This window comes from Agelaius phoeniceus, chromosome 25 (assembly GCF_051311805.1).
Source record: "Agelaius phoeniceus isolate bAgePho1 chromosome 25, bAgePho1.hap1, whole genome shotgun sequence".
Taxonomy (NCBI): domain Eukaryota; kingdom Metazoa; phylum Chordata; class Aves; order Passeriformes; family Icteridae; genus Agelaius; species Agelaius phoeniceus.
This window is the reverse complement of record NC_135289.1, coordinates 2,410,954-2,433,953: the sequence shown is the minus strand read 5'-3', so window position 1 is coordinate 2,433,953 and position 23,000 is coordinate 2,410,954. Positions and strand designations below refer to the sequence as shown.

General features: G+C 55.9%; 1 protein-coding gene across 2 annotated transcripts; it reads left to right on the top strand.

Moving 5' to 3' along the window:
- Positions 1 to 479: 479 nt before the first annotated feature.
- On the top strand, positions 480 to 22,366 carry TFEB (transcription factor EB). 2 transcript variants are annotated; one of them, XM_077190549.1, is made up of 9 exons: positions 480 to 1,132; positions 14,751 to 15,027; positions 15,767 to 16,021; positions 16,550 to 16,630; positions 17,175 to 17,295; positions 17,422 to 17,478; positions 18,412 to 18,487; positions 19,328 to 19,475; positions 20,102 to 22,366. In XM_077190549.1, the coding sequence occupies exons 2-9, from the start codon at positions 14,833 to 14,835 to the stop codon at positions 20,534 to 20,536; spliced, it is 1,368 nt and encodes a 455-aa protein (XP_077046664.1). In that variant the 5' UTR covers positions 480 to 1,132; positions 14,751 to 14,832; the 3' UTR covers positions 20,537 to 22,366. The 2 variants fall into 2 exon arrangements, with proteins under 2 accessions (XP_077046664.1, XP_054504648.1); XM_054648673.2 differs by having other exon boundaries at positions 481 to 1,132; positions 14,783 to 15,027.
- Positions 22,367 to 23,000: the final 634 nt, after the last annotated feature.

The following is a 23,000-nucleotide window of genomic DNA, read 5'->3' as shown; positions in this document are numbered from 1 at the left end:
GGATATAGGATTGTGGTCCAAAGGGATGCAGGATCCTGGTCCAAAGGGATATAAGATTGTGGTCCAAAGGGGTGCAGGATCCTGGGGCAAGGAGCTCCACGATCTCTCTGTGATCCCAGTTCAAAGGGATGTAGGATCGTGGTGCAAGGAGCTCCATGCTCCCCCTGTGATCCCAATCCTAAGGGATGTAGATGTAGGATCGTGGTGCTAAGGGATGCAGGATCGTGGTGCAAGGAGCTCCACATCCTTCGTCTTCCTGACAGAAAGGGATTGACCATCCTGGCTCACGGCACTGCACAACCCCAACACAGCGCTGCCTTCACCTCCCACCCCATCCCTCCTCTCCCGAGCCGTTTTTGGGGTGGAAACACCCACTTTAGAGGAAACAAACAAACAAAAAAAGGCATTTTTGGGGAGGCTCCCCCCCCTTTTCAGGGCAGGAAAGCGCCAAGCCCGAACTCCGCCGTGGCCGGGCGGGGACTACAAGTCCCGGCAGGCGCGGACTGCAGCTCCCGGCGTGCCCGGGGCCGGGAGCGCAGCGAGGGCAGCGGAACGGGCCGCGCCGGGCCGGGCGGGCGCTGCTGCTGCCCTCCCTCGGCACGGGGCCGAGCCGGGCCGAGCCGAGCCCAACCGGGCCGGACTGCGCTGAGCCGAGCGGAGAAGCCCGACAGAACCGAGCCGAACCGAGCCGGGCCGAGGAACTCAACAGAACCGAGCCCAACCGGGCCGGGCCGAGCCGAGCCCAACCGGGCCGGGCCGAGCCGAGCCCAACCGGGCCGGACTGCGCCGAGCCGAGGAGCCCGACAGAACCGAGCCGGGACGAGCAGAGCCGAGCGGAGCCGAACTGAGCCGAGGAGTCGAATCGAGCGCAGCCGAACCGAGCCAAGTGGGGCCGAACTGAGCTGAGCTGAGCCCAGGAACCGAACCGAGCCGGGCCGAGCTTAGCCGAGCGAGTCCGAACAGATCCGAGCCGACCCGAGTGGGGCCGAACTGGGCTGAGCCGACCCGAGCGCAGCCGAGCGGGGCCGAACCGAGCCGAGGGGCCGAACCGAGCTGGGCCGAGCGCAGCCGAACGAGGCCGAGCAGAGCCGAGCGCAGCCGAACCACTTCGTTTCCTCGCCGTTCCCCACGGGTGAGTGCGGGGCCGGGGGTCCCGGGGGACAGGGGGGGCTCGGCAGTCGCGCAGCGCGGCTCCCTCGGCTTGGAGCCCACCTTGTGGGGGTGCTGGGGCGGTTTTGGGGTGCTCCCCCCTGCCCTGCGCCATCCCGGAGCGCTCTGAACTCGGAGTTGCTTTTTTCCCCCCTTGTTTTGCTGTAAATAATCGCCCTCCCCCTCGCCCCTGGGAGGCTCCAGCCTGGCTGCTGCGGGGCGCGGAGGTTTTGGGGGTCTCCAGCAGCTCGTCCCAAAACCCGGCGGTCCCGGGGGTCTGTGAGACCCCCGGCAGTTCGGGGGGACCTGCCCGGGTCGCCTTTCCCATGGGCAACCCCCCCCCCGAACACGGTGCTGCACGCTGGGGAAACTGAGGCACGGATGCTCCGGGACACCCGGAGGGTCCCCGGCACCCTCGGTTTGGGGCACGCAAAGTGGGGACTTCTCCCATTTAGAAAAAATGGGGAAATTGGGATACCTCGTGTCACACGGCTTTTAGGGGGTCACCAAGAGGACACACAGCGTGTCCCCCCTTCCTGGGGAATTTGGGGGGGAATAGAGGGGGCTGCCCCGGACCGATTAATTACATTCATGAATTAATTACGAGGCAGGAAAGGATTACGCAGCCCCCAGACTGCTTGGGGGCAGTCAGATGATGGGGGAAATTTCCTTAAAAAAGTAAAAACCAAAAAAAAAAAAACCAAACCCTTAAAAAAAAAAAGAAGAATAGAAACACGAAGAAAATCTGGTGGTTATTGTGCTGGTGTAAGATAAATAAATAAACCGGTGCGAGTCCGGGGAAAGCAGGGCTCGTTTCCAGGAATCCCGGCGTGTTCCCCCCCTTGGGGCACGGGGGGAGTTGGTGTTTTTTATATAACAGAGTCCGGCAGGCAGCGAAGGGAGCCTTTGGGGGGGTTATTTTTTCTTTTCCCCCCCCTTCTCTGTACTTCCCTGCCATGTTTGCTTGGCTTCATGCACGGCTGCTCCGAGCTGGGAATGGATGGGGCTGGTTTCTCCCAGCCCGCTCTGGCTCACCTGCTGCAGGAGGGTGGAAATCCCAAAGCTGGGGAAGGGTGGGAATTTGGGATTGGAGTGGCTGGGTTTGGGGGGAACACCCAGATTGGGGTGGCTGGGTTTGGGGGAATACCGAGATTTGGGGTGGCTGGATTTGGGGGGAACACCCAGATTGGGGTGGCTGGGTTTGGAGGGAATACCCAGATTTGGGGTGGTGGTGGTGGGTCAGGGCAGCATGTGCTGAGGAGCAGTGGGAATTTGGGATTGGGGTTGCTGGATTTGGGGGAAATACCCAGATTTGGTGCCTGGATTTGGGGGAAATACCCAGATTTGGGTGGCTGGGTTTGGGGGGAACACCCAGATTTGGGGTGGCTGGATTTGGGGGGAAACACCCACCCAGATTTGGGGTGGCTGGATTTGGGGGGAATACCCAGATTTGGAGTGGCTGGATTTGGGGGGAATACCCAGATTTGGGGTGGCTGGATTTGGGGAGAACACCCAGATTTGGAGTGGCTGGATTTGGGGGGAACACCCAGATTTGGTGCTGGTGGTGGGTCAGGGCAGCCCATGGAGGTGTTTTCCAAGGGATGCTGGGTTGGTTTCCTGCTGAATTCTGGGTTTATTTCCTGCTGAATCCTGGGTTCACTTCCCGAGGGATGCCGGCCCCGCGTGTTTGGTGTTTTCTGAGGGATCTGCCCACCCTTATCAGTAGGAAACTGCAAACTGTGCTGGGGTGGAGCTGCTGGATGGGGCCATCCAGCATCCGGGTGTTTGGGATGGAGCTGTGAGCCCAGCCAGGGATTTCAGATTTTATTGCTTTTTCCACACTGCACGTGTGTGTGTGTGTTCCTGATCTGCCCTGCCCTGTTTTCCTGGAAATGCTGGGATGGGAATGGGAATGGGAAGAGCCCCTTGGGATGATGTGGGAGGGTCACCATTCCCAGGGCTGAGCAGCCCAAAAACCAGGGAAATGGGATTTGGGAGGGTGTCCCCTTCCAAAAATCCACAATGCTGAGGGTAAAAAACATCCTTGTGTTGTGGGGTGCTGGAATCTGGGGATCTGGTGTGATGGGACCTCACCCCTGGATTTGATGTTTCTCCCTCCTTTGCTGGGGTGTAGGTGGCAGGGATGGAGCTGCCACACCCCTGTCCCCTGTGTGGGGACAAAAATTCCCATCTGGAATTTTTTTGGGGTGGTTTTAGAGGGCGCCTCAAGCTGGGCTTGCCTTTCAAGGGGAGCTGTTTTGTCAGTGCCCTGTGTGGGGTTATCCCATATCCCAGGCAAAGAGGGAGCAGACAGGGGTCAGGGGCAGGCAGATGATGGAGGAAATTTCCTTTAAAAAAAATTAAAAACTCGAAAAAAACCCCAAAAAAAAAAAAAAAACACCCAAAAAAAAAAAAAAAAAAAAAAAAAGAGAGAGAGAATAGAAACACAAAGAAAATCTGGTCCTGGGTGGTGTGGTGGGGCTGGCAGTGCTGCCACATGTCCTGGTGCTTGGGGCAGGTGTTCTCTGTGGATTTCCCTGCACATCAGGGCTCCCCTGAAGTGGAATTCCCAGGAATTCCCAGGAATGGGGGAGTCCTGTGCTCCAGGACGAGCTCTGGGTGCTGCTCCTCACCTTCCTGAGAGGCTGAGGAAAGCGGGAATGGGGGATTCTCCATCTCTGGGGGGGTTTTGTTGCTGCAGGAGCGTTGGGATGGGCACCCTGGGATGGTTTGGGTGGGATCACCTGGCTGGGCTCACCTGGGCAGGGCTCAAGGTGTCCCCAGTGTCCCTTCAGGTTTGTGCCACCTTATCTTGAAGGCCTCTTCTAGGAGCCCTTCTCCCCACTTTATGGGTGGTTTCTCCCCAGTTTTTAGGATAATTTCTCCCCACTTTGTAGGATGGTTTCTCTCCACTTTCTGGGATGGGCACCGTGGGATGATTTGGGTGGGATCACCTGGGGAGGGCTCAAGGTGTCCCCAATGTCCCTACAGGTTGTGCCACTTTCTCTTGAAAGCCTCTTCTAGGAATTGCCCCCGGGGTTTTGTCACCTTTCCTCGGAGCGCTTTTGGCTCCAAACAAACTCCCCACACCCTGAGCTCTGCCTCCTTTGCTTAAATGGGTGCAAATTCCGGATAAACCTGAAATTCCCAGTGTGGGGATGGCCAGGGGGGGGTTCTTGGAGCCTCAGGGACCAGCAGGGCTGGCTCCTGCCCAGGCTGTGCCCTCGGGATTTTGGGAATATTTTGGAGGAAACGAGGAAGGGGCTTCACCCACCTGGCACAGATTGCTGCCAGGTGAGGAGGGAGCAGGTTTGGCTGAACATTTTGGAGAAAAGGGGGCAGGAAAAGGAGAAATCCCAGCTGGGATTTTGGGAGTGGGAATATTTTGGAGGAAATGAGGAAGGGGCTTCACCTACCTGGCACAGATTGCTGCCAGGTGAGGGGGGAGCAGGTTTGGCTGAACATTTTGGGCAAAACGGGGCAGGAAAAGGAGAAATCCCAGCTGGGTGAGGAAAAAACCAAACCCTCTGAGCTCCTGCACATCTCGAACCAGAGCAATGTGCCCAGGAGATTTTTGGGATTGGGAATATTTTGGAGGAAATGAGGAAGGGGCTGCACCCACCTGGCACAGATTGCTGGGAGGGAGCAAAAATGGACAGGCAAAGGAGAAATCCCAGTTGGATTTAGGGGGGGTGGGAATATTTTGGAGGAAATGAGGAAGGGGCTGCACCCACCTGGCACAGATTGCTGCCAGGTGAGGAGGGAGCAGGTTTGGCTGAACATTTTGGAGAAAAGGGGGCAGGAAAAGGAGAAATCCCAGCTGGGTGAGGAAAAAAACCCTCTGAGCTCCTGCAGGGCTCCAAGCAGAGCAATGTGCCCAGGAGATTTTTGGGATTGGGAATATTTTGGAGGAAATGAGGAAGGGGCTGCACCCACCTGGCAGAGATTGCTGCCAGGTGAGGAGGGGGCAAAAATGGACAGGCAAAGGAGAAATCCCAGTTGGATTTTGGGGAGTGGGAATATTTTGGAGGAAATGAGGAAGGGGCTTCACCCATCTGGCACAGATTGCTGCCAGGTGAGGAGGGAGCAGGTTTGGCTGAACATTTTGGAGAAAAGGGGGCAGGAAAAGGAGAAATCCCAGCTGGGTGAGGAAAAAAACCTCCAGGCTCCTGCAGGGCTCCAAGCAGAGCAACGTGCCCGGGCGAGGAGGCGCCGTGCCAGGCCAGGGGCTGGGCTGGCAGCAGGGGCTCCCCAGGGATCAGTTTGACCTTCAGGGAGCAGGAAAAGCTGCGGGCAGAGCCTGGCACCAAGGAGGGCACAGCACAAACCCCTCCAGAGCGGGTGAGGTGGGCACGGGAGGGGATGCCAGGGTTGGAGGGGGGGGCACAGCATCCCCCAGGCTGGTTTGGGAGGGCAAGGCAGGGGCTGTCCCCGATTTGTTTATTTATTCCTGAGGCCTGGTTCCACGAGCTCTGCCTCCGCCGAGGCTCCGGGCTGGGTGCTGGGGGGCTGGACATGTGTATTTATAAATATTTATAAATATTACATGCTTGTGGCAGCACGGGGCTGCGAGGGAGGGATGGAGGCGGTGCTGGGAGCGCCTCTGGCACCGGCTGGGGGACAGGGGGACAGGGGGACAGGGGGTGGCCGCTGTCACCTGGCGCTGGTGGCACCGGGAGCTTGGGGCGCCCGGAGCTGCCGGGCTGGTTTTGGTCGAGCATCGCCACTTTAGGGGGTGGTTCGTCCCAATTTCTGGGTGGTTTCTGCTCAGTTTTTGGGGAGATTTCTCCCCACTTTTTGGGGTGGTTTCTCTCCACTTTTTGTGTGGTTTCTCCCCACTTTCTGGGGTGGTTTCTCTCAATTTTCTGGGAAGATTTCTCCCCACTTTCTAGGGTGGTTTCTCTCCACTTTATGGGATGGATTCTCTCCACTTTATGGGGTGGATTCTCTCTACTTTATGGGATGGTTTCTCTCCACTTTATGGGATTATTTCTCCCCACTTTCTGTGTGGTTTCTCTCAATTTTCTGGGAAGGTTTCTCCCCACTTTCTAGGGTGGTTTCTCCCCACTTTCTGGGGTGGTTTCTCTCAATTTTCTGGGAAGATTTCTCCCCACTTTCTAGGGTGGTTTCTCCCCACTTTCTGGAGTGGATTCTCTCCACTTTATGGGGTGGATTCTCTCTACTTTATGGGATGGTTTCTCTCCACTTTATGGGATTATTTCTCCCCACTTTCTGTGTGGTTTCTCTCAATTTTCTGGGAAGATTTCTCCCCACTTTCTAGGGTGGTTTCTCCCCGCTTTATGGGGTGCATTCTCTCTACTTTATGGGATGGTTTCTCTCCACTTTTTAGGTGGTTTCTTTCCACTTTCTGTGTGGTTTCTCTCCACTTTCTGGGATTATTTCTCTCCAGTTTATGGGGTGGATTCTCTCCACTTTATGGGATGGTTTCTCTCCACTTTCTGTGTGGTTTCTTTCCACTTTCTGTGTGGTTTCTCTCCACTTTCTGGGATTATTTCTCCCCACTTTATGGGTGGTTTCTCTCCATTTTCTGGGGTGATTCTTCCCCACTTTATGGGGTAGTTTCTCTCCACTTGCTGGGATAGTTTCTCCCCACTTTATGGGTCGTTTCTCCCCAGTTTTTAGGATGATTTCTCCACACTTTGTGGGATGTTTTCTCTTCCTTTTCTGGGATGATTTCTCCCCACCTTTTGTGATGATTTCTCTCCACTTTTTGGGTGGTTTCTTTCCACTTTCTGTGTGGTTTCTCTCCACTTTCTGGGATTATTTCTCCCCACTTTATGGGTGGTTTCTCCTCCACTTTCTGTGTGGTTTCTCCCCCCTTTCTGGGGTGATTTCCTTTTCTGGGCTGATTTCTCCTTCTTTTCTGGGGTGATTTCTCCCCAGTTTTTAGGATTATTTCAAGGATGGTTTCTAGGATTTTGGGGCGGGTGGCAGCACTGTCCCAGCCCCCTGGAGCAGTGTCAGCCCTGCCAGTTCCCCTGATTCCTCATTTATGCGCTTATTTCCAAAGGCCAACACCCAAACCGCCCGCAGTGACCCCGGCCCGGGCTTTTCCTTGGGGGCTGCGCTCCCAAATCTCCTTTTCCCCTCCTTTCCCGCGATGTGCAGCAGGACCTGGAGCCTCCCAAGGTCACCTCGGTCCCTTCCTCTGTCCTGATTAATCACCGTGCCCGGGGTGGTGCCTGGGCCCATCCTCCTGCCTGTTCACACCTTTATTTTTAATTGCTGCCCCGGAGGGGGGCAGGGGCTGTGAATTCCCAGGGATGTTTCCATCGGGGCTCTTCTGCAGCTCCTGCCCAGCTCTGTTTGGAGGGTCTGGCCCCTCTTTTGGGGAGGTCCCTTTGCCTCTCCCTGTCCTCAAACCTGGCCAGGAGTTGCCAAACTCCCCCTGCCAAGCCCAGCTGGGTGATGCTCTGCAGCCATCCCTGGGCTGGGTGGGTTTTTTGGGGCTAAAAGAGGCGATTTTGGGGATGGAGAGGCACCAGAGCAAGGCTGTGTGTGTGTATTATTAACCCCTTAATGGCTGCCAAGCCCAGCTGGGTGATGCTCTGCAGCCATCCCTGGGCTGGGTGGGTTTTTTGGGGCTAAAAGAGGCGATTTTTGGGGATGGAGAGGCACCAGAGCAAGGCTGTGTGTGTGTGTTATTAACCCCTTAATGGCTGCCAAGCCCAGCTGGGTGATGCTCAGCAGCCATCCCTGGGATGGGTGGGTTTTTTGGGGCTAAGAGGCGATTTTTTGGGATGGAGAGACACCAGAGCAAGGCTGTGTGTGTATTATTAACCCCTTAATGGCTGCCAAGCCCAGCTGGGCTCTCCTGCCCACACCTTGGCACCACCAAGGGGGTTTTTAATGGGGTTTTTTAATTCAGTGGCACAAAGGACACACAGCCCCGTGTGCCATCAGGGCCTGATGCTTCTCCCTCCACCACCTCCCTGACCCCTCCTGGGTGTGCCAGGCTTACCTGGCTCTTTGGGTCATGTTTTTTTTTTCCTGTGGGATCCCTCAGCCCTTTCCAGGGAACAGGGGGCAGGGAAAACATTTGGCCTCTGACCCAGCTCCTGTTAACAACGTCCAGCTCCACGTTGCTGACATGCCGGGGCTAAAAACAGTCCTGGTGACTCAGAGCCTCGGTGCTGCTGTCAACTGACCCCGGGCCGGCTCTGCCAAGCCCCTCCTCTGCCTGCTCCTCCTGCCTTCTGCAGGGCTGCGGGCTCGGGCTGTGGGGAAGGAGCCTCGGGATGGGGCTGGGATGGTCCCCAGGGGTCACAGGAACTCGGATCCTGGGTGGAAGGAGCCCCTGGATGGGGCTGGGATGGTCCCCAGGGATCTCAGGAACCCTGGCCCAAACAGTTCCTGGGTGGAAGGAACCTCTGGGATGGTTCCTAAGGATACCAGATCCCTGCCCCTGGGTGGAAGGAGCCCCTGGATGGGGCTGGGATGGTCCCCAGGGGTCACAGGAACCCTGTCCCAAACAGCTCCTGGGGGGAAGGAGCCCCTGGATGGGGCTGGGATGGCTCCCAGGGGTCACAGGAACTCTGATCCTGGGTGGAAGGAGCCTCTGGATGGGGCTGGGATGGTCCCCAGGGATCCCAGGAACTCTGATTCTGGATGGAAGGAGCCCCTGGATGGGGCTGGGATGGCTCCCAGGGCTCCCACACAGCTCCTGGGTGGGAGATGATCTCCCCATCCAGCATTGCTGCTCTCTGGGGTTGGAAATGGGGTTATCCTCCTGTTCTCCCTCCCATCCCCAAGGCTGGATGGGATCTGTGGAGCCTCTGGCCAGGTTGGTGATGGATCAGGGCTTTCCAAGCACGGCCCTGCTGCCAGGTTTGTGTGAGGAATCCTCTCCTGAGCCCCTGTCCTGGAGCTGCCCACCCTGAGCATTGCCAGGGAGGATTCTGGCCCTGGGGGTGCCCTGTCAGGCCATGAATCAGCCCCTGGTGGCCTTGCCAAGTGTGGCTGAGTGTCCCGAGGCTGCTCCCAGCTGGGCAGGGCCACCTGGCTCCAGCTGCACCCCTGGCCTGGCTCTGTCTGTACCTGGGGACGTGGTGCAGAGCACCTGGGGGTGTCCCCAGCACTGTCACACAGGTGTCCCTGTGCCACTGCCACCCTGGGGACAGCTGGCAGGGCAGCAGGGAGCACAGGGACGTGGTGCAGAGCACCTGGGGGTGTCCCCAGCACTGTCACACAGGTGTCCCTGTGCCACTGCCGCCCTGGGGACAGCTGGGAGGGCTGCAGGGCCCCCAGGTGCTGCTGAGCTGAGTGCTCACAGTTCTGGGGGAGCTCAGAGCTCGGCTCTTGCCATGGGCAGGGACACCAGGGTTGTTCCAAACCCTGTCCAGCCCAGCCCGGGGCAGCCACAGCTCCTCTGGGGATTCCAGCCCTGCTTCCCCACCCTCCCAGGGAACAATTCCTTCCCCAGATCCCATCCCTCCCTGCCCTCTGGCAGTTTGAAACCATTCTCCCTTGTCCTGGCACTCCAGGGCCCTTTTCTCTCTCCATCTTTCCTGCCAGCTCCCCAAATTTTGCCTTTTCCAGCCTCTTTTCCCCCCATAATCCAGGTGCTTGCTCTGCCCCCACCCTGGGCACACGGGGGCTGAGGGATCCCTGCGGTGCCACATCCCCTGCAGTGACAAGGGACAGCTTTTGTCCCTCTGCAATGTACAGAGGTGTCCCTGGCACACGCCCAGCCCTGTCCTCTGTCCCCTGTGGCAGTGGCTGCATCAATTTTTCCACGCTTTTTCTCAGCCCTGTTGCTCACTCCTGGGCTGCAGCGACAAAAAACAAACCAAAAAACAAACAAGCAGCTTTGGAGAGGGTTTTTTTTTTTGATGTAACTTCCCCTCCTGAACCCCATGTGGCTGCTGAAAATGAGGAACTGGGGCTGGCCTGGGGTGAGGGGGAGCTGGGACCTGCTGGGCATGGACTGGGAGGGTCCCCAAAACCCCTCTGTGACCTGCAGGGTCCCCAAATCCCCTCTGTGACCTGCAGGGTCCCCAATCCCCTCTGTGACCTGCAGGGTCCCCAAACCCCTCAGTGACCTGCAGGGTCCTCAAACCCCTCTGTGACCTGCAGGGTCCCCAGTCCCCTCTCTGACCCTGTAGGGTCCCCAAACCCTTCTGTGACCTGCAGGGTCCCCAGTCCCCTCTCTGACCCTGTAGGGTCCCCAAATCCCCTCAGTGACCTGCTGGCACCTTCAGGGTCCCCAATCCCCTCTGTTCTGCACCCAGGTAACCCCAGCCTTGTTGTCCCCTGTCCCCTGTCCCAGCAGGGTGACAGCAGAGCCCGTCCCCAGGCTGGGGCACACGCGGGGTGGTTTTGTGGGTGTGTGACAAGGTGACAGCTTGGTGACATTCAGAACAAAGCCTGGGCCCCTGGTGCTCCCTCCCTGCCACCCCTGGGTGTGAAAATCAACAGCGAGGAAGGAAAGAAGGAGGGAAGGAAGGAAGGAAGGGAAGGCTGGGCTGGCCCGTGGTGAGCAGCAAAGCTGTTTTCACTTCTTTCTTCTCCTTTTCCCTCAGTCCCCAGCCCAGCTGGGCTCTGGGTGGGTGGGTGATGGTCCCTGCCCTGTCCCCCTGCTGTCCCCTCTCCCTCCTGGAGCTGCTCATTGATTTTTCCACTCCTAAACGGCCCCGATCGAGCGGGAAATCAAACCCAGCAGGGGCCTGGTGCAGTGGCTTTGGGGGGCTCTCATCACCCAGAGGGTGGCAGGAGGTGTGTGCCAGGCACCGGTGCCACCTCAGAGCCACCTCAGAGCCACCTCAGAGCCACCTCCCCCGGCAGGGTAACGCGATCCCTGCGGCTAAATCTGGAAAATGGCCCCGGGGGGGCAGCTCAGGTTTCTCAGCCACACCTGGGCCTGGGGACACTGCAGGTGCTGTGTCCCCTTCAGGTGGCACTGCCAGCCGGAGCAGTGGCTCTACCACCGGCCACGGGGCTGCGGGGCAGCGCCCGATGTCCCCTCCTGCACTGAGCAGTGGCTGCTGAGCAGCCGCCCCTGTGTCACCGCCCCCGTGTCACCGTCCCCGTGTCACCCACTGCCCCCGTGTCACCCACCGCCCCCGTGTCACCGTCCCTGTGTCACCGTCCCCGTGTCACCGTCCCCGTGTCACCGCCGCAGGGCTGGGGGACAGCTCGGGGCTCCGTCACCTCCTGGAGCAGCTCTGGGGATCCTCCAGCTGGAGCCACCCCCCCAGTGCCAGGGGGACTCTTGCTGATATCACAGCCCTGGAGGGAGAGCATGGAAGGGCCAGGAATAACCAGGAATAACCAGGAATAACCAGAAATAAATAACCAGGAATCACCAGAAATGATCAGAAATAACCAGAAATAAATAACCAGGAATCACCAGAAATAATCAGAAATAACCAGAAATAACGTGGAATAACCAGAAATAATCAGAAATAACCAGAAATAAATAACCAGGAATAACCTGGAATAACCAGAAATAACCAGAAATAACAAGAAATAACCAGAAATAAATAACCAGAAATACCCAGAAATAACCAGGAATAACCAGAAATAAATAACCAGAAATACCCAGAAATAAATAACCAAAAATAGCCAGAAATAACCAGGAATAACCAGAAATAAATACCCAGAAATACCCAGAAATAAATAACCAAAAATAGCCAGGAATAACCAGGAATAACCAAGAATAACCAGAAATATCCAGGAATAACCAGGAATAACCAGAAATAACCAAGAATAACCAGAAATATCCAGAAATAACCAGGAATAACCAGAAATATCCAGAAATAATCAGGAATATCCAGGAATAACGGAGCTGCTGAGCAGCACAGGGACATTTGGAAGAGAGATGCATTCCCTGGGGCTGCAGCCTGGTCAGCCCCTGTCCCGCCTTCCTCCCGACTGGAAAAGTGGAGTTGGGCTGTGGAGAGGGGCTGGGATCATCCAGATTTTCCCTCCCTTTCAACCCCTCCATCATCCCCTTCCTGACTGCTCCATCTCCCGCTCCAGTGGTGCCTCCCTGTGCAAAAATCAGGGAAACCTCTCCTGACTTTTCCATCTCCCCACCCTTGCTCTCTCTCTCTCTCTCTCTCCAGCCTCTCCAGCTTTTTCAAAGGCCTCCCAGCTGCCCTCAAAAGGGGGAAGAAAAGCTGGAAAATTGATTCTTGTGGGTGTCGCAGCCTCCAGGGACGAGGCTGGCTGAGGGTCTCCCAGTATGAACCAGTCTGGGGGTCCCCACTGGTGGCTCTGGCTCAGTGGGAGAAGCACTGGGTGCCCTCCCAGGAATAACAAGATGGAGCAGCCGTTTCCATGGGCTCCCGTGGCTGTCCCTGTGGGCCAGGGGAGGGTGGGATGTGTCCCCAGGGTGGGCCCCATGTCCCCATCCTGTCCCTCCTGCAGGGCTGACTCAGAGTGAAAGCAGAAGCTGCTCAGCATTTGGGGGCTGGGGGAAGCCAAGCAGAACCAAAGGGGTTATTTTAAACCTGACCCTATTTCCCCCTTCTTCTCACCAAACCAAGCCCTGGCCACCCATCCTCATCCTCATCTTCTGCAGCTCCTCTTGGCAGTTTTTGACTCTCCCAGCCCTGTTTTCTGTAAGGGGGCAGCTGGGGGGACCTGCACCAGGGCCAGCAGGGCTCAGTGGGTGCTGTGGGTGGCTTCCCGTGACACCCACGAGTGCCAGCCCTTCTTGAGAAAAGCCTCTCTCCCTTCCCTTCACGTTTGGGGTTTTACATCCCCCGTGGGCATCCCCTGTGGGCATCCCCCCTCAATCCAGCCTTGGGTTGGGGTTGTACATCCCCCGTGGGTTTCCCTCTTAATTCTTGCCTTAGGGTTGTCCATCCCTGGTGGGTTTCCCCCTCAATCCAGCCCTGTTTTAGGGTTGCACATCCCCTGTGGATTTCCCCTTTAACTCAGCCCTGGTTTGGGGTTGTACATCCCCCGTGGGTTTCCCTCTTAATTCTTAGTTTGGGATTGTCCATCCCTGGTGGGTTCCCCCCTTAATCCAGCCTTGGTTTGGGGTTGTCCATCCCCCTTGGGTTTCCTTCTTAATTCTTGGTTTGGGGTTGTCCATCCCCTGCGGGCTCCCCCCTTAACTCAGCCTTGTTCCATCCTCTCTGGGGTCTTTTCCAGGCTTCTGTTTCTCACCCCAGCGCCCCCCCTGTGCCCTCCTCCAGGTCTGTTCCCACATCCCCCTTCACGAAGCTCCAGTGGCTCGCTGTGCCCGGCTCTGGGCTCCCATCCCCCTCGGGCCAGGCCACCATGGCTGATTAATTCCCCTCCCCTGGCTGCTCAATAGCTGCTCTCGAGCTGTGTCATCCTCCGAGGCGCTGCCTTGATTTCATTTCCCCTCCGGGTAACGCATAGCACCGGCTCGCTGTGGCTGTCACCACCGAGGCCATCTCTGAACTTGCATTTAAACAGCAAAACCCTGCAGATTTCTCTGCTTTCCCCTCGCAGCTTTTCCCTCTGCCTCCCGTGCTTCCCTGCCGTGCTGCAGCAGCATCTCCTGCATCCCAGCGATGCTGCTGCAGCATCTCCTGCATCCCAGCGATGCTGCTGCAGCATCTCCTGCATCCCAGCCCTGCCGGGGTGGCCGGGGGTGACTCCTGGAGCCCCGGCAGGCATCCCCCAGCCTCCGGAGCCACCATCCCCTTTGTCCCGAGGAACAAGGGCCGCTCTGTGCCGGGCGGGCGGTGCTGTGGTCCCCCCCGTCCCCGCGCTCGCGTGCACCGAGCACAGAGCCCGCCTTGTCCCGAGCCGGGCTTTGCCCGCTCCTGCCCCCGGCTCCTGGCACCCTCCGGCCTTTTCTTGCTGCTCTGCCCTCACTTTCTCTTTCCCTTTCGCTGCCGGGCTCACTCTGGGCTCTGCCGTGTTTGGGAGGTGGCTCCGGGGTGAGTGCGGGGTCCTGGCTGCTCCATCGCGGTTCCCTTCCTGCCAGAGCCTAAATTCCCCCCTCTCCTTGTCCATCCCAGCTCCGGCCACCCTTCCCCATCCCCATCCTCATCCTCGGCAGTTTCCCTTCTCTAGAGATTCCTGGGGGTGCTTTTGATTTCCTCAGCCTGGTTTTCTGTAAGTGGTGGGGGGGGGGGTCTCACAGCCAGGCCGGGTGGTGGCACCAGGTCCTCAGCCAGCCCTGGGATGCTCCTCCTGGTTTAATCACGAGCCAGAGTGGATGTCTCTCTGTGCCTCAGTTTCCCCGCTGGGCAGGGCTGTCGGTGTCCTCCTGGCAGGCTGTGGGTGACGTGCTGTGCCCTCCTGGCAGGCTGTGGGTGACGTGCTGTGCCCTCCTGGCAGGCTGTGGGTGACATTCCGTGTCCTCCTGCCAGGGTGACCTCTGTGCCAAAGTGGGCGCTCTGGGATATCTCTGTGCCTCAGTTTCCCCACTGTACCAGGCTATCAGTATCCTCCTGGCAGGCTGTGGGTGACATTCCGTGTCCTCCTGGCAGGCTGTGGGTGACATTCCATGTCCTCCTGCCAGGGTGACCTCTGTGCCAGAGTGGGTGCTCTGGGATGTCTCTCCGAGCCAGAGTGGGTGCTCTGGGATATCTCTGTGCCTCAGTTTCCCCGCTGTGCCAGGTTGTGGGTGACGTGCCGTGTCCTCCTGGCAGGCTGTGGGTGACGTTCCGTGTCCTCCTGGCAGGGTGACCTGTGTGCCAGGCGGGTTGGTGGCCTGCACCCCCCAGTGCCGCCATGGCGTCGCGCATCGGGCTGCGGATGGAGCTGATGAAGCAGCAGGCGCAGCAGGAAGCCGAGCGGGAGCGGGTGCAGCAGCAGATGATGATGAGCTACATGCAGCAGCAGCGCATGCCCGTGGCCTCCAGCCCTGCCATCAACACCCCCGTCCACTTCCAGTCCCCACCGCCCGTGCCCGGAGAGGTGCTCAAGGTACCGTGGTGTCCCCTCCGTGCAGTGGTGGTGGTGGTGGTCACAGGGGTCCCAGGGTGAGGGAAGAGATGAGGATCTTGAGTCCATTTTTTAGAAGGCTGATTTATTATTTTATTATATATATTACATTACATTACATTACATTACAGGCTGATTTATTATTTTATTATATATATTACATTACATTACATTACATTACATTATAGTATAGTAATAGTATAGTATAGTATATTTACTATATTTTATATAGTATTATATATTGTATATTATATGACATTATGTTATATTATATTACATTACATTATATCATACCATATAATATAATATAATTGTTATATTATATTATATTATATTATATTATATTATATTATGTTATATTATATCATATTATATCATATTATATTATGTTATATGAAAATGATATACTAAAACTATACTAAAAGAATAGAAGAAAGGATTTTCATCAGCAAGGAAAGGAATGGATGATAATAAAATCTTGTGACTGACCAGAGAGTCCAAGACAGCTGGACTGTGATTGGCCATTAATTGAAAACAACCACGTGAGACCAATCAAAGATGGACCTGTTGCATCCCACAGCAGCAGATAACCATTGTTTCCATTTTGTTCCTGACGCCTCTCAATTTCTCAGGAGAAAATATCCTAACTAAAGGATTTTTCATAAAATGTGTCCGGCACACCTCCACCTGGGTCCCTGATGGGTTCTGTCCCCCCTTGCAGGTCCAGTCCTACCTGGAGAACCCCACCACCTACCACCTGCAGAAGTCTCGGGACAAGAAGGTGCAGGCTTATCTCTCTGAGACCTACGGGAACAAATTTGCTGCCCACGTCAGCCCCGCCAGCCACTCTCCCAAGCCACCCCCGGCCGCGTCCCCCGGCGTCCGGCCCGGCCACGTCCTGTCCTCCTCGGCAGGCAACAGCGCTCCCAACAGCCCCATGGCCATGCTCAACATCGGCTCCAACCCCGAGAGGGAGGTGAGCACGTGTCCCCTGCTCTGGAAATTCTCCAGAAACGGCAGAAATCCATTTTGGTTTAGGTGAGATGTACATCTTGGAGTTAAAAGTGTGTGGTTTGAAAATGGAGCTGTTTGGTCTGGCTGCCTGTTCTTGTAAAAAGTCTGTGCTGAGAGAAACTGCTTCAGCCAAAAGGCAGAAATAAGGGTGAAGAGACAGAGAGACAGAGGCTGCTACAAGAGCAGGTCAACCTGACCCAAGAATTCTTTCTAATAAAGAAGAATTAGCGGCAAATGTCACATGAAATCGGTAAAAATATGCACGAACCTGTTGTGAAATGGCACGCATGTGTATTGAGAGGGGGATAAAAAAGGATCTGGAGTTCCCAGAGGTGCACAGGCCTTTTACAGAGAGTGATCTCCACATGCTCCAGCACTGTTACAAACATCCAACTTTCAACATACAGCTTTACAACTTCCACAAAGTTGTAGAGTTTGTGTTGGGAATGGCAGAGGAGCCCACGGTCACTTGTTCCTTCTTCCTTTCCAGTTTGATGAGGTCATCGATGACATCATGCGCCTGGATGATGTTTTGGGCTACATGAACCCTGAAGTCCACATGCCCAACACGGTGAGTGGGGGGTGACAGGGAGGGGCTGGGCCTGGGGGTGTCACAGCCCTGTCCTTGCAGGTACAGAGGTGGCACAGAGGGGACCTTCTGCCGTGTCCCCACAGCGGTGCCGTGGTGGCAGCCCCAGCCAGCCTTGTCCTTGGAGACTGCAACACCCACAAGAATAAAATTTTCAGCTTTTTTCCCCTTGAGGGCAGTTGGGAAGCCTTTGAAAAAGCAAGAGAGAGGGTGGGGAGATGGAGCCAAGGGAGGTTTCCCTGCCAGGAGCTTCCCCAGAGCAGCACCAGGGGCAGATCCATGTGGCAGCTGGTGCCTCCCAGTGGGATCCATCCTGCCCAGCCCTTTCCAGCTGTGATTCACCTGCCCTATTTTAGATGTTGGCCATGGGAGGGGATCAGCTGTGCCCTTTCAAGTCCTGTTTTCTTTTCTGCTCTGGTGAAAGCCGCTTTAAGGACCTGGGAGGACAATTCCAGCTGCCCAGCTGGGTGTAATCACGGTGCCCAGCCCTGCATGGAGCTAACCCAGCTGTCCCTCTGCTTTGCAGCTGCCCATGTCCAGCAGCCACATGAATGTCTACAGTGGGGACCCTCAGGTGACAGCGTCACTCGTTGGTGTCACCAGCAGCTCCTGCCCCGCCGAGCTCACCCAGAAGAGAGAACTCACAGGTACGTCCTGGCCCCAGAGCAAGGCACCAAAATGGGGCTGCCCTGTCCCCAGGGGGGTACAGGGACCCCAGTGCCAGCCCAGCTGCAGCTTTGTCCCCTCTGGGTGACACCCCGCGTCTCTTGCAGATGCCGAGAGCCGAGCCCTGGCCAAGGAGCGCCAGAAGAAAGACAATCACAACCTGAGTGAGTTCAGCTCTGCCTCTCCCCATCACTCTTCATCCTCATTCCTCTGAGCTGGGGCCCTTCCCATCCCAGCTGACCCTCAGGAGAGCCCCCTGAGCCCCTCCTTGCTGGCTGTGCACAGTGGGGTACAGGGGACACCTGGGGGAGATCAGGTCGGTTGGGAACCCTTTGGAAAAGCTGGAGAGGTGGGAGAGAGGGATGGTGAGGGAGCAAGGGTGGAGAGATGGGAGAGCCAGGAGAGGTTTCCCTGCCAGGAGCTTCCCCAGAGCAGCACCAGGGGCAGATCCATGCGGCAGCTGGTGCCTCCCAGTGGGATCCATCCTGCCCAGCCCTTCCCAGATGTGAACCCTGTGATGGTGCTCACAGGGGCCTCAGGCTGAGGGAAGAGACGAGGATCTGACTCCAGGTTTCAGGAGACTGATTTATTATTTTATTATATATATTACATTAAAACTATACTAAAAGAATAGAAGAAAGGATTTCATCACAAGGCTGGCTAAGAATAGAATAAGAAGGAATGATCACAAGGGTTTGTAGCTTGGACTCTGTCCGAGCCAGCTGGGCTGTGATTGACCATTAATTACAAACAACCACATGAGCCCAATCCCAGATGCACCTGTTGCATTCCACAGCAGCAGATAACCATTGGTTACATTTTGTTCCTGAGGCCTCTCAGCTTCTCAGGAGGAAAAATCCAAAGGAAAGGATTTTCCATAAAATGTGTCTGAGACAAACCCAGAGGGAGGATCAGACCTGCTGGGCCAGGCATGGAGCAGGGTTGGCTCCCGAGCTTCCTCATCCTGGGCTCCCCAGTTCCTTTGGAGCACAGCAGAGGGATGTGGGACATGAGGGACAGGAAGGACACGTGGGAGGGACACAGAGCCTTCCCTGCTTGCTGCCTGCTCACCTCCATCCCTCTCCTCTCACCCACAGTCGAGAGGAGGCGAAGGTTCAACATCAACGACCGCATCAAGGAGCTGGGAATGCTGATCCCCAAAGCCAATGATCTGTAGGTATCCATGGCTCCTGCAGGATTGTGGTGGTGTTTGCAGGGGTCTTAGGATGAGAGAAGAGATGAGAATGTTGACTCCATGTTTCAGAAGGCTTGATTTATTATTTTATTAGATATATTATATTAAAACTATACTAAAAGTTGTGGGGTCACCTGTGAGGACGCTGGAGGGCACAGTTTGTGAGATGTGCATCGAGCATGACACAGAACCCCAGAATCACTGAGAAAAGATTAAATCCAGCCTGTGCCCAATCCCCCTGGGCATTGAGTGCCACATCCAGGTGACACCTGCAGGGATGGGCACTCCAAACCTGCCTGGGCAGCCCCTTCCAAAGCCTGACCACCCTTTCCATGAGGAAATGTTGTGCTGTTTGCAGGGGTCATACGATGAGGGAAGAGATGAGAATGTTGACTCCATGTTTCAGAAGGCTTGATTTGTTATTTTATTATATGTATTCTATTAAAACTATAGTAAAAGAATAGAAGAAAGGATTTCATCAGAAGGCTGGCTAAGAATAGAAAAAGAATGATAACAAAGGCTTGTGACTGACCAGAGTCCGAGACAGCTGGGCTGTGATTGGCCATTAATTGAAAACAACCACATGAGACCAATCCCAGATGCACCTGTTGCATTCCACAGCAGCAGATAACCATTGCTTACATTTTGTTCCTGAGGCCTCTCGGCTCCTCAGGAGAAAAAATCCTAAAGAAAAGATTTTTCATAAAATATCATAGCTACACAGGGTTGGGGTCACCGAGGGCTTTTAGGGTGGAGGAGAGGGGAGTGGCCGCACTGCTGGCAGCCAGGCCCATCCCTTTTTCCATGCTGGGTGACAGGGACGTGCGCTGGAACAAAGGGACAATCCTGAAGGCGTCTGTGGACTACATCAAGAGGATGCAGAAGGACCTGCAGAGGTCCCGGGACCTGGAGAACCACTCCCGGCGCCTGGAGATGGCCAACAAGCAGCTGCTGCTCCGCATCCAGGTGAGCTCCCCGGGGCTCTGCCCCTCCTCAGCCCCACCTGCCCCTCACTCCTGCCCCACCCAGGGCGTGGCCAGGCTGTCTCCTGTGACCGTGGTCACAGGGGTCTTGGGATGAGGGAAGAGATGAGGATCGGACTCCGTGTTTCAGAAGGCTGATTTATTATTTTATTAGGTATATTATATTAAAACTATACTAAAAGTTGTGGGGTCACCTGTGAGGACACTGGAGGGCACAGTTTGTGAGATGTGCATCGAGCATGAGAAGAGGCAGCTGCTGTTCCTCTGGGGAATCCAGTGGAGAAAGCTGTGCTGGTGTCTCCAAACCTCTGGATTATATCTGGGTAGCAATGCTTGGCTCCTCCCCCTGGGCTCCCATCTCCCAATGGGATGCTGTAGCTCTTATCAGCCATGCAGGGACATTCAATAGCTGTTATCAGCACAGGTCCCCTCCCGAGGGAGGAGTGATTGTGGTCACTCAAAGAGAGAGAGATAAGGCAAACTGCCCACTTGACAAAGGTAATCTGCCCTACAGATGGCAATGGAATACATCCTGCATTGCAATCTTCAATAGCTTCTCACCTCTGTGCGGTGTCACCCCCTGAACGCCCCTCTGTGTCCCCTTGGCAGGAGCTGGAGATGCAGGCGCGTGTCCATGGGCTGCCCACCTCCTCGCCCTCGGGCGTCAACGTGGCCGAGCTGGCTCAGCAAGTGGTCAAGCAAGAAGCCAGCGGGGACGAGGGGACCCTGGAGCCACTGCTGCCACCCCCAGAGGCCGAATCCCAGCCCCAGCCAGCGCTGCCCGTGCCCCCTCAGTCCCCCTATCACCAGCTGGACTTTACCCACAACCTGAGCTTCGATGATGGCTCCTTCCCGGACAGCCTGGAGCCCGGCCACAGCTCCTCCTTCCCATCCCTATCCAAGAAGGAGCTGGACTTGATGCTGATGCAGGACACGATGCTGCCCCTGGCCTCTGACCCCTTGTTCTCAGCCATGTCCCCCGAGGCCTCCAAGGCCAGCAGCCGCCGCAGCAGCTTCAGCATGGAGGACGCAGACATGCTGTGATGGGGGAGCTGCCGGGGCAGGGATTGCAGCACAGCTTGGGGTGGGCAAGTCCCAGGAGCCTCCTGGCAGGAGGAGCCCGTCCCACCACACACTTGGATCTTCCCAGGAGTTCCTTTGTCTATGCAAGGAGGGCTCGGGTGCCACCGAGTCTGTCACAGCTTCTTTTGGCCAGGAGGAGGAGGAGGAGGAGGAGGATGGACCTTCCTGGCTTGGCCTGACTGCAGATTCCACAGCCTGGCAGCGACATCTGGGCTGCTTTGCCTTTCAGCTGAAGCCTCCTGGCCTCACCCCCTTCCCCGGGGTGGTGCCTGGGAGCCTGGAGCCCCCAGGGTGGTGCCGTGAGCTTTGTGTCCTGTTTGGTGTCTCCTCACCCTGCCCTGGGATCCTTCATCCCCACCGAGTCCTCCCCAGCCCCTGGATGCTTCCCAGTCCACCCAGTTCCTCCTTGCTGGGAGCACTCACTGCCTCTGGGCTCCCAGCAGGGTGACGAGGTGTTAATTAATTAGAGTGTGTTTATTAATACAGCACCACTGGGGGTGTTGTCTGCAGGTGGCTGTTGAAGCTTCCAGAACACCTGGAATGGGCGGGAGGTTGATGCTCCAGCAACCCCCTGCTGTCACCCCCAGCACCCCAAAACCTCAGGGCGAGGCTGCCAGGTGGCCCTGAGTGTGCTGGAGGTGTCCCCACCCAGTGTCTGTGCCCTGTGCCACCCCCAGCTCTGTCCTGGCAGGATAAAAGGCTTTTCCTGGGAGGATAAAAGGCTTTTCCTGGGAGGATAAAAGGGTTTTCCACTTCTTTTTTTTGGGAGGTACTTCTTGAAAGTCCTGCCCCACGTGGGCAGGAAGCTCCAGGCTGTGAGCAGGGAATGGTTTGTGCCAGCTGCCAAACCCGAGCTGGGAATTCAGGGGTTGTTTCTCCTCCCAGTGTCACCAGTTTGTTCCACAGCTCTGAACTGGGGAGCTGCTCTGGGCTCTGCCTCAGGTCCTGACTTCCCAATCCAGCTGGGAAGGAGCTGGGAAGGCTGGAAAACCCTCCAGGGTTTATTGTGGGAGAGAAAAGGGAAGCTGGAGAGGAGAGGAGACCCCTTGGGGATGGTCCCCCCTGGGTCACCCTGTGTCCCCATCCTGGAGCTGGGTGACCTGGGGGGACACAGGGATGTCCTGGGGTCACAGGGGTGTTTTGGGGGGACACAGGTGGCCCCTGGTGTCAGGATTTGGGGTTGGCAGTGGGGGCCAGCCCCACAGAGGGGTCTGTGGGACGTGAGGATGCGGGGAAGTGCAGAGTGAGGAGGAGCTGGAGCAGGGCAGGGACCTGAGGGGACACTGGGTGACCCGGGAGGGGCTCCAGATGAGGAAGAGGAGGATCCAGGAGAGCTCAGAGCTCCGGGCTGGAGCTCTGGGGGTGTTCACAGGAGGCCTTGGCACCCTTTGTGTGCAGCCATCAGTGCCTGCAAAGAGAATTGTCCCCACCAGGGTCACCCCTGGCCGTGCTGGGGACCTGGCTGTGGGAGAGTCTGTGCCCTCCAGAGGGGCTGGGTGGGTGCTCAGGGCACAAAATCCCACAGGAAATTCAGATTATTGTGGCTTTAGGGTGCCCTGGCCAGTGCTCAGCACGAGATGTCTCCCCTGGCTGTGAGTAAACAGTTGTGGATTATAATTACTATTTTTTTTTTTTAATATTTTTGGGAGTTTCGTTTGTTTTTTCTTTTTTTTTTTTTTTAATGCACTGTGCTCTGATTAAAAAATTTTACTACTGTTTTATAAATAAATGTATAAAAGAATGAACTGGAATGGAAGAAGAATCATTAAAAATATATTTATTTACAACATCCTGGAGCGTGGCAGCTTCTTCTTTGTCTCGGGGTTTTGCAGAACCCCTCTGGGTGCTGGGACCCCTGGGCCAGGCAGGTTTTGGGGACTCTCCTCAGTGCAAAGGGAAAAATTCTATTTTAAAGTAGAATTTAAAAGCCTGTGCCTGGTAAAACTTATCCCAAGCCACGTGCCAGGTTCCCACTCCCCTCAGTGCTGGTGTTAAACACACACAGGATGGGGAAAAAAGCAAGAAAATCCACCTTAAATTGGAAAATCACAGGGGTTTATCTTGGAAACTTTATTAAAAGGAGAAGGAGGGGAAAAAAGAGCGAGAAGAGGCTGAAGGTGGTGAGGGGGGGAAAAGGAGTGAGCGGCTCCAGACACTTTAGAGAAAAAAAAAATTAAAAAAAAAAAAAAATCCCTGATTTGATTTATCAGGGGAGTGCGAGCACTAAATAGAGAACAACGCCTGAAGTGTGAATTATTTCCTATATTAACACAGAGAAAAAACTGATGGCCTTTTCATGTCAGGAGAATAGCATGTGGGGAGGGAGGGCAGCCCATGACATTGTTCCAGCCCGGGCTCTGCTCACTCTTTATCAGCCCGAGATCAAAATTTATTCCCAGGATGAGGCCTGCGGGCCCGGCTGAGG